Source organism: Corvus kubaryi, unplaced genomic scaffold, assembly GCF_017639235.1.
Source record: "Corvus kubaryi isolate FWS band 111438036 unplaced genomic scaffold, C.kubaryi_AGA036_p1.0 37357, whole genome shotgun sequence".
Taxonomy (NCBI): Eukaryota; Metazoa; Chordata; class Aves; order Passeriformes; family Corvidae; genus Corvus; species Corvus kubaryi.
The window spans coordinates 4123307-4134058 of record NW_024581117.1 but is presented as its reverse complement, the minus strand read 5'-3'; the positions used below and the strand labels follow the sequence as shown (position 1 = coordinate 4134058).

Below are 10752 nucleotides of genomic sequence, written 5' to 3'. Positions count from 1 at the left end.
TTGTTAATTTGAGAGGAGAAAACTGTATACGTGAATCCAGATCCCATCAAAATCCAAGACAAGTTTTCCACTGAATTCAATGTTAGGAGCAACTAACAAGCTTGTAAGAATCGACTACTTCTATGCACATGGACCTGAAAGTGCTCCCAAATGCCTGTAGGGCTTATATATGTTTTTAATATTTCCTGTCATGATTTTGTGGAAAAAATCATGTTTTGTGTAATAAATGCAGCAGATTCTTTGCCTACTTCTCCTTTGAAAACTATCCTTTTTCATATCCCAGATAGTCATGCTTCTATTACTTACAAATTATTTCAGAGACTAATGTCTGAATTCCTATATCCACGAGTTGGCACTTGGAATTCAGACTTTTCCTTCTTTTAATTTTTGTTCTGTGGTTTCTGAATAATCCCATTTGTAGTACTCTGAGAGATCCATAAATAGTTATCAGTACTGACTGCTCAGCATCAGAATTGTGTAATGTAGACATGGAGGAAGTCTTGAATGTTGACTGGAGTCTTTTCTCTTTCCTAAAGTGTTGTATTTTGCATAACATTTCTTTCCCCTCTCTCCCCCTGAAATACTTGTATCAAAGAAACTGGCAATAACACATAAGGAAGTATAAGTTTTTGCAATGGCTTGCAGACCAACTTCCCTGTGCCCTCCAGCAACAGGTATTTTTTACTTTGAATTAGAGAATTGTTTGACATCTTCAGATACGAAACTGTGTGGGATTCTCATTCCTGTTCTTGTTGATTTAGCATTTTGCTTTTCAGCATCTATTTGTGAACAATTGGTAATAATAGGCTCATTAGAAAGCAAGCTGTGTTTGTTACATGCTGTAGCATCCCAATTGTTAGATCTTGTTGCTAACTGTACAGTACAGAAGAGAGATGTGTGCTTGCTCCAGAAAACATGGGTACCTTGCTGCTAATTTTTAGTGTTTGTGAGGTATGACAACAATTTTTGAAAAGCATACTGTAAAATCTTCACATTGATGGTGCAGGACTGTAAAAATATATTACATGGATAACTGAATTTTTCTGTTGTTGTTGCTTAAACTTTTTGAAGACTACAAATTTTGATAAAAATTGCAGTTCGGTAGCAACTGATCGTCATACAATGCAAACAAATTACATTTGGAACAAAAAAATCTTGCAATCTAAACACAGTATAAAAAATAATCACAGGCTGGGTATGAAGCTAAAAGCATGATCACACAAGAGACAAAGAACCATGTTCCCAAATAGGCCACAATAATGATGAGTACATTTCCTTTGAACTGATACATAATATTATGCATATCTTTTATAATGTTTATAACAGAGTGCAGATGTCAACTGGTCTGTGAAAAAAAATCTCTAATTTTCTGCATTATGCCTTAATAGAATTGTACAAAAGTAGTTTAAAAATGTAATTTTTCTGGAATACTGTTATGGTACATATATAAAACAGATCACTAAGAGGAAGAAGGTGAACTTAAGGAAGCTGTTAATAGTGTGTATATCCCTTAGTTTATGTCCAGAATCCAGTGCCAGCCAAATGCCATCCTATCTCTTACTAGGAAGTTGTGAAGATGAGGAGGAATGTTGAAAAAACCCAACGCTTCAAAAGCTAAAGCTGGTCAGAAAGCTCCTCTGCTTCTCTTTCCATCAGGATCTTGGAAATGATTTGGCCATTTGGATTTCTGTGATCATTTGCCAGGTGTCAGGGACAGATACAAAGCACAGAACAGACTGCAAGAAAGACAAGCAGCAGAGCTGAACAATGCTTTTCACCACTATTGGCAAAAGTGCTCTGGTATTTAGGAAATCCAGTAGGAAACTTGGAACATGAGCATGAGGAAAGAGATCTGCCTTTTGAAACGTGTGGACTGGAAACTTGCTGCCACCCAGTGTCAGCAGGTATCTGTTCCCACGAACTAGCCCTTGGAGTTCAGTCTGTGTGGGGTTGGACCCTGTCCCTAGACAGACACGGTCTGGGACCGCTGGGTTCTTGTGTGAGGAGCTTGGGGCGCACTGCTGCCCGCTAAGGCATGCACAGACTGAGGCACAGCCCACTGAAAGGGAGCATAAAACGTGAGGGTGAAGACCCTGCTAAAATGGAGTGGTTAATCTTCCCTTGCTGTACTTCTCTTTAAGAAAAGTGCCAGATATCGCATACAAAAATTGCTATTCAAATGCTGTTCAAGCCCAAATGCATGTGGAATTGCCCTAAGTACATTTTCCTCACCATGTTGAAGCAGGATATCTCTTAGGTGTTAAAAGCAGCAGCAAAGTGCACGGCAGCCCAAAATGCTCACTGTTTGGCAGATCACTTTACAGACACAAAGCTGTATTGGTTATGAGAAAAAGTAATTTCCAAGTATTCTTTCATTTTAAATTTAAGTACTCTTTTGAGGGTTCTTTTGAGCTGAAGACAGAGATGCACACTCTGCCACATCTACAACTACGAAATTCTTCTGTAAGAAGAAACTGCAAAATTCTAGCATCATAAAAAATTTGTGTCATGAACAGTCAGGCAGCCAGTAGTATAATAATGGTATAGCTGGTATAGTGAAGGTGCTGATTTAAATAAACAGGGAGAATAATAACTACAGTAATTAAAAAAAATCAAAACAACAACAAAAAAATCAACAAAATCAATGGAATCAACCTTCAGCATATAGAAATTAAGTTTAAAAAAAAAAGTTTCTTTTGCATGAAAAATTCAGTTTCTGAATCTTAATTTTTTATTTTGTAGTTCCTATTTATTTTGTCCCATCACCTGTTGTCCAGTTGACTTGCATATTGAGCTATTCAATGTTTTCCTAAATAAAATCTTCTCCCTGAGCCGTCCAAAAAGAGCTATAAAACTGGGTGGAACAGGGATACTGACCTGGTCGAGCAAGCATTTTTGTCAACTTCTGTAAGATCTCCAACAGAAAGCCTTTCCAGGCTCCTGACTGTATGAAAGATTTGTCTCTCTCTCTCTAACATCATGAATATGCAAATGTATCAACGACCTTTACATTTTTCTAGAATTCATTACTTCATCTTCTATTGTTCAGAATCTTCACCTAACAGGAAAAGGAATCTTTATAGAGGTGGACAGACTGTATCTAAGAGAAAACCTCAAATGTGTCATGGACATAGTATACCATAGGGCATTAATGCCATGATAAAGCACTGAAGTGGAATGGTGAAGAATTCCCTTTGACTCATCCTGGAAATGCCTAACCAGTTTAAAAAAACAGATTTTAAATCAGCAGTTACTTTGATCAAAATCATTATCCTGCATTGAAACATACCACAATGATTTTTGGTATGTAAAAGCCTTCAAAATATATTTATCTTGTCTCCTAGAATTTTTACCCTGAGAATAGTGTGTCATGAATTTTAACAGAAGGCTATGCATTAACAGCACAGTCCTCCAGTATGTGTAAATATCTTATGTACACAGTTTACTATTTTTTTTTTTTTGCCATGTTTCTATGCCATTTCAATGCTGTTAATATCTGGAAATATTTAATATTTTGGGGAAATATTAAGTCAGGTAACAACAGCATTGTTACTACTTTGTAATCCCAGCACACAAACCTGTTCTCTCCCCCAGTGCTTTTTTATTACTTTAAAAAATCATTCAAGATAGGAATATTTCATGGTTACCAACAGGCTATATTTATTATTATAATTGAGGACTCTACATATATTGTTGCACAAAATTATAGTGGACCAGTCAACAAAACTATACAGCTTGTATGCAACTGTAAATAGCACTTTAGCAGAAGTTTAACACATTGTGCATTAGTTATCTTAGTAAGGTGACAACTTAAGATGATTACTTCATGGGGGTACAAAAGTGCAAACTTTCATTCAAGGCATACACACAAAACACACAAAATGATTGCTGTACATGCCACAGGTCTAAAATAAATTTCATACCAATCCCCTCCACTGCAAAACAAGTTAAACGAGTAAGCACCAGCACTCTTAGCAACCACCAGTGTTACCACATTCAAAGTCTTCTCTCTCGCAAGAAGCAGAGAAATGCAATCTGAAGAAATGCCCTTAGCTTGGAGTTTTAGATGTAATGCAACTATGTCACATGAACTCCATGTTTTTGTTTGGCAAGCCTGAAAAGTGTTATATCACTATAGAAGCACTTCACCAGTGTATTACCACTAATTCCTGAATCACTATGTAAAGTAACTGTGTGCAACAGCTGACTGTTGAAGGAAATAGTGTCTTTACATCAAAAGGTGACATACAACCAAAATTCAAGTATTTACTGTTAGACTGTTAGTAATTCTGACCTTCTGTTCCTGTGCACTACATAAAGCAGATGAAGCCTAATTTTGTTTTTTCATTTTTATTCTTCCATCTGCCCTGGCAAAAGGTGCAGAGGGAAGAACCAAAATGTAGGTGCAATCCGGCACCTCCAGCAGTTGGTGACAGGCATGTGGGTACAACTGTCCGCCTCAAGATGACCTCTGGATTTTCAACAAGCAGACCTAATGCTCTTAGATCACTTCCATCTCAACACCTGCAAGATTCCTTGTGTCCCCTACTTTTTATTTGCACCATTTTCACCAGCTGTTCAAATTTGTTGCTCAGGCAGATATCTTATTTTCTGCACAAGTGAGCACCTGAGCTGCACCATGTAATCTCCAGACAATCAGGAGTTAAAAGGGCAGAACAGCTTCTTTCTCATACCAGGTGTTGGGAAGGTCTAGAGAGATATTTATGCTTCTGTCTCAGCACCAGTGAATAACTGCTGAAGACTGTATAAACTTGAAACACACTTGATTACAAAACCAAATTTCTGATTAAGTAAATTCCAAAGAAAAAACGGCCTCTTACAGTATTTTAATTACTGTCTCTGTTAATTTAAAAGTAATATGAAATACTAAGGGGTTTTTTCTAATTAAAAATGCTTCTTCTCCTATTATCAAGTTAACCTCAAGACAGGAGTTAAACACAAGTGACCATAAACTTTGGTGAAAAAATTCTACTACCTAAAGAGTTATGAAAAAGAGTTCAAACACTTAACAAAATTAGTAGCATGCATGATTACCAAAAAAAAAAAAAAGTAATGAGAAATCTGACATTTGTCTCTCAATAGAAGTGTTCATAGATTTTGGTGCAAACAGAGCACATTCTGTGAACATGGGGAATGAGAAAGTGGAGGCAGTTTTACCAACTTTGCAAATTAATTGAGGCAAGAAAAGAAACTGAAATGTGAAAAACAAGGCCTGTGTATCACTTTTTAGCCCTCCAGTGCCAGATACTTCATGTTTTGAAAATGACCAAGTACAGCAGGGACTGTGCCTTCAACAAAGAAAGGAAAATAATTAAAATTAGGCTAGCCCTCTTTGAAGCATTTCTATACCAGTGCTACCATAGTCTACCACTATATTAATACATGAACAACATTTTTATTTCCCTGAATTTAAGGGAAAATAAACCACCAGAAAATGCACTTGTAAAAAGATGAAAGCACTGGAAAACTACAAAATAAGCAAGGACTGTGTGCTTGTATATATAAATCCTTATAAATACTCACACAGAAATGGTTGAGATTTTTTGTTCATTGGTTTGTTTGTTTTCCCCAAATCAAAGCAGAACACAATATATTCTTTCAAATGGGTTTTGAATGGGGAAGTATGAGTAGGATTGACAAAGAAAATGACAGAGGAAGAACAGTGAGATTTTATTTCCTTGGCAAGTGGAAGTACAGTGATGTTACTGCAGCACTTACTGTTCTTACCTTTTAGATCCCAACTCATCACAAATTACAGCGTAACTACATCAGTGGTGGAATTTAACACACAGCTTACATTTTCAAATATTTAAATTTATTTTTCTTAATAGTATCCCCACTTTACGCAGCCTACAAACCTGAAGAAAATGCATTTGCTTCTCAGAGTCATAATAGTAAGTGTTTTGGGCTGCTCAAAGTCAAAGAAGTAGTCCTGAGATTTCAGATGTTAAAGCTTTCTCCACAGCCACACGTTCCTTTGATGTTTGGATTATTGAAGACAAATTCACTGGACAGTTTGTCTTCTACATAGTCCATTTCAGTTCCTAGAAGTGTCAGCTGTGCCTTCTTTTCAATAAACACTCTAACGCCTTGAAAACAAGAGAAAAAGCAGAAATTACATACAGGAAAACCATCATTCACTTTGAAATTCTCTTTTGACCAGTAAAAAAAAAAGAGGAAGCTAAATATGAAGACTACCAGTACAACTTGGTTTCCCTGGCCTAATGTGGGGCACTTTCATCACTGTTTTCAATCTGCCTATAGAAGTCTGGCAAAAGTCTGGAACTGTTACTTGGGTGTGCACATGAATGTCTGTAATTTTGAATGGGGACAAAAAAAAATGATGCTGAGGAAAATAAGCTGTAGAACATGGCACCGAATCTCAGCTTCAGTACGCAATTCCCATGCATTACAGACAGTAACCCATTTCATACCTTTCTTAAAGTCTGTGAATCCAACAAGATGCACAAAACTTTGACAACACAGATTTCTTCTCTCAAAATGACCAGGTTTCATCCCCACCACCCGAGAAGCTTGTGCTGCTGCACCAGAAACTCACCATCTTGAACTACTTCTTCATCAGAGTCTCCTTTCGATTTTGTATATTCTAATGTGTAAGAAAGTCCATTGCATCCCCTTGTACGAACACCTACTTTCACACCTACCTAAAAACCAATAAACAACAAAAAACACCACCACATGCATGACTTCCTTTTTAAAACCTATTCAGAATAGCAAGTTAAAAAGTATGCAGAACAACGAAATGCTGACATTTATTTTTCTCCACTGCCTAAATGCAAAAGTGAATTACTTTAACAGATTAAGAGATAACTTTTTCTTTTTTCTTTTATAAATTTGACAGCCACGGTAAAAAAAACCATCTGGTGCTTGCTGCTGCAGATCACGCCCTACAGTATGTTAAAGTTTTGAAGTAATGAACCATTGGGACTCTTGTAGGAACCTGGTCTCAAAAAGGTCAAATTTCAAAGGCAGATACTTTTGTGACTTCAAACTACAGTTTACTCAGATGCTAATTCAGGTACTATAACAAGATTACAGACAGTAACATAATTATGAAGCTGTGAGGCCAAAACAAGGGCAGTTACTGGATTAGAACTGTTGTAATGACACCATCAGAAAACTTACTTTAAACCAAAGTTCGGAAAAACATACTTTGATTTTTCACTACCTTTATTGCCAGTCTCACTCAAAAAGCAAACCCCTCCCTAAATCAAATATGTCTGTATGTGTACTGTTTTAACTGGCCTTAAAAGCCAACTTAGTCAATGTTTGTAACATTCACAGCGTTGAACAAGTCTGACAAAAAGAGCATCCATGTAAGGAAAAAAACTGAGAAAAAGTTTTAACAAAGTAGAAAACTATTTGTGTGTAACAATCTTTAAGAAGTATCACCTTCCACAAACCAGTGCTTCATAACTAAGAGGCAATTTTATTATCGATGTCCGTATATTGTGATAAAAATGTATCAAAATGCAACAGTTGTCATCAAATGGGATCTCAAGACAAACTCCATCTGACCCTTTAAGGGTAATACATTTCTCTACAGGAACTGCTACAAATAATGGGCTGGAAAATGCAAACACCATCTACAGCCAGGAAATGACTGACTGTATCAATTGTAGGCCCAGGGCTTCCTTAGGATGGTTTAAAACATTAGCACAAGTAAGTCTAGTTAGTTGCAGATGTGCAGGAAGAAAAAGAAACAATGGGCTTGTTAATAAAAGAAATGTTCTTCTTGAAATAATACTCACTTGTTAAAAAAAAGCTAATGTTTGCTTTTACAACGGTTATAAAAGAAGCCTCTGTGTGTCTTTCCCCCAGGAAGAAAAGATGACAAACTCATTATTTGGTGAAACACTGATTAGTTAAAAAAACAGACTGCCTGGCAAGTTTCCTCAGAATTAGAAGTTCTCCAATGCATATGAATATAACTTTATTACTGCATACTTCACAATGAGAATTCCTACAAGAACTTAAATAATAACGTCTTAATATCAACAGCTGAAGAGCTCTCTCCCTATCAGAAGTCAACACTATGCCATACTAAAGGGTTCCACTAAAATGTATCTCAAAAATACTTGAAGCTTAAAATTTTTCCAGCTTTATTAATCTCAGCAGTAACAGTACAGTGAAATGTCATTACAGTCAGTTGTTTGCTGCATTTCATTTCGTAACAAAACAAAGCTGGATATACAAATAAGCTAATGCATTCCCCACCAAAAAAAGATGTCAACATCTCTAACAAACACTTCAGTGCTCATTTCAAACTTCTAAGTTAACCAGAAATGCTTTGCAATCATGAGTTGTGCTAATACTTTTGCACACCCTACACACTTACTATTATATTATACTTACATGGTCAGGTTTATCTTTCAGAAGCTCTTTTATTTTTTGGACAGCAGAAGGGGTCTGAAAGACAGAAGCACACATATAAGTTTTAATATGTTTTTGTTTATTTGCAATGAGTATTTGCATGTATTAAAGTTGAGGCATGTAAGATACACACTGCTGTAAAACAGATGTCTGCTCAACCTAATTGATACAGAAAACAACACCTCTTCACTCCTCTCCTCACCCACACTGCCAGCAAACAGATACCTCAAGAATTCAATCCTTAATCCTTAATACTGGGGGGTTTGGCTGTTAGAATCAGCATATCAGAACGGTTTGGGTTGGAAGAGAACCTTAAGGATCATCTAGTTCCAACACCCCTGCCATGGCAGGGACAGGTTTGTAAAGGCCTTATCCAAACTGGCCCTGAACACATCCAGAACTTCCCTGGGTAAGCCGTTCCAGTGCCCCACCTCCCTCACAGTTAATGAATTTCTTCCTAATACCTGTCTAAATTTCCCCCTTGTTTTATCACTACAGTTCCTGATGAAGAGTCTGTCTCCAGCTTCCCTGTGGGCCCCCTTCAAATACTGGAAGGTTGCCATGAGGTCTCCAGACAACTTTCTCTTCTTCAAGCTGGACAGCCCCAACCTTCTCAACCTGTGTTTGTAAGGGAGGTGGCTGCAGTCCTCTTATCAACTTTGCGGCCTCCTGTGGACTTGCTCCACATCCTTATGTTGGAGGCCCCAGAGCTGGATGCAGTGTTCCAGGTGGGGTCTCACCAGGGCAGAGCAGAGGGGCAGAATCCCCTCCCTCCCCTGCTGCCCACACTGCTTTGGATGCAGCCCAGGACACATTTGGCTTTGTGGGCTGTGAGTGCCCATGGCTGGGTCATGTCCAGCCTCTCAGCAACCATCAGACCCAAATCCTTCTCGATAGGGCTGCTTTCAATCCATTCTCCACCTAACCTGTTGGTGTGCCTGGGATTGCCCCAACCCAAGGTGCAGGACCTTGCACTTCACTTTGCTGAACTTCATGATGTTTGTATCAGCCCACCTCTCAAGCCTGTCAAGATCCATGTTGTTTCTTTGGGTTTTTTCCCCCCAAAATAACTACCATAATTCAATCAAGTAGCTCTGTTCTTGTGGAAATTTTTTTACACACACATTGCAGAGAAAAATCAGTTAGATATAGAGGGCTCATGGTCTACTTCTCTCTCCCTGTTAACCTAAAGGGAACCTGTGACTTTACACCAGATAAAATTCACCATTCACGCAGGTCTAGTTGATGCAGAAATGCAAGAACACAACGCAAATGTCAAAATTTCCATTACATGCCTACAAATTTCTAAGACACCAAGAAATGCATTAGTTATGTGAAGTTCTTACTATAAGCCGGCTTAAACACACAAAGCAAACCGCAAGTAGACTTGCAGTAGACAACCCTTTCGAATTACTGCTACCAGTCGTGTTGTTAGAGACCCACTGAGCAGGAATTACCTACTCTGACAAACGACTGAACTGTGTGCACTCGATCTGCCCCTGTTCCTCCACGGAACAACTGACTGCACTTTTTTCTGCAGTGATCTCTCTCAGAGACTGGAAAAGACCTCTGATATCATCGAGTCCAACCTATGACCGAACACCATGTTTTCAAGTTTGGCCTCTCCAGTACGGCGCTGGTACAGAATACACGTCCTTTATTATTAACAACAGGATGTAAAGCCTTCTTGGAAACAACCTACGCGTCAGCCTCCGTAGCTAACACATTTCCCTTTTAAAAAAAAATTAAATTAAATACTCTTTTTGGGGGTGTCTATGCCACAAGGCCCCGCGCTCGCAGGGGCCTCACCGGTGCTGCCCCGGAACTCCACGGTTCCGCAGACGGAGCGGCGCAGCGCGGGGCCTCCTCCCAGCGGGACTGGCGAGGAGCAGGAGCTCCCTCCGTCTCTCAACTCGGCAGGGGCAAGCAGATCCCTCTGCAGCCCGGCCGCCGCAGCCGACCCGCTGGGGTTACCGACGCCGGCCGAGCGGGCACAGCCCGGCGGAGCGGTCCGTCCCCGTCCTCGTCCCCGTGCCCCCCCCGCTGTCGCCAGGGGCCGACTCACTGCCCGGGCCAGAGGGGGCCCGTGGCGCAGCTCCCGCACCCGTGAGGTGCCGCGGGCCCCCGGGTCCCGCTCGCTGCCCACCCGCGGCACTGACCAGCGTAAGGGCGGCACGGGTCGCCTGGATCCTGCGCTTGCTGACGGCGCGCACCGTGGCGCGCACCACGGACGAGGCCATGGCCCGGCGCCCTCGGCCATGGGCAGCGCCACCCGCACGCCGTGACGCCACCGCGCACGGGCCGCGGGCGGGGACGGGCTGCGCCGCCTCCGCCCCC

At 40.0% G+C, this 10752-nt stretch overlaps 1 protein-coding gene across 1 annotated transcript; it reads right to left on the bottom strand.

The window, feature by feature from the left end:
- Positions 1 to 3635: 3635 nt before the first annotated feature.
- On the bottom strand, positions 3636 to 10746 carry ISCA1 (iron-sulfur cluster assembly 1). The gene is made up of 4 exons (XM_042033622.1): positions 10575 to 10746; positions 8398 to 8451; positions 6581 to 6686; positions 3636 to 6110 (listed from the first exon to the last, which is right to left on the bottom strand). Exons 1-4 carry the CDS (start codon positions 10653 to 10655, stop codon positions 5962 to 5964), a joined length of 390 nt encoding a protein of 129 aa, XP_041889556.1. The 5' UTR covers positions 10656 to 10746; the 3' UTR covers positions 3636 to 5961.
- Between the last annotated feature and the right edge of the window lie 6 nt (positions 10747 to 10752).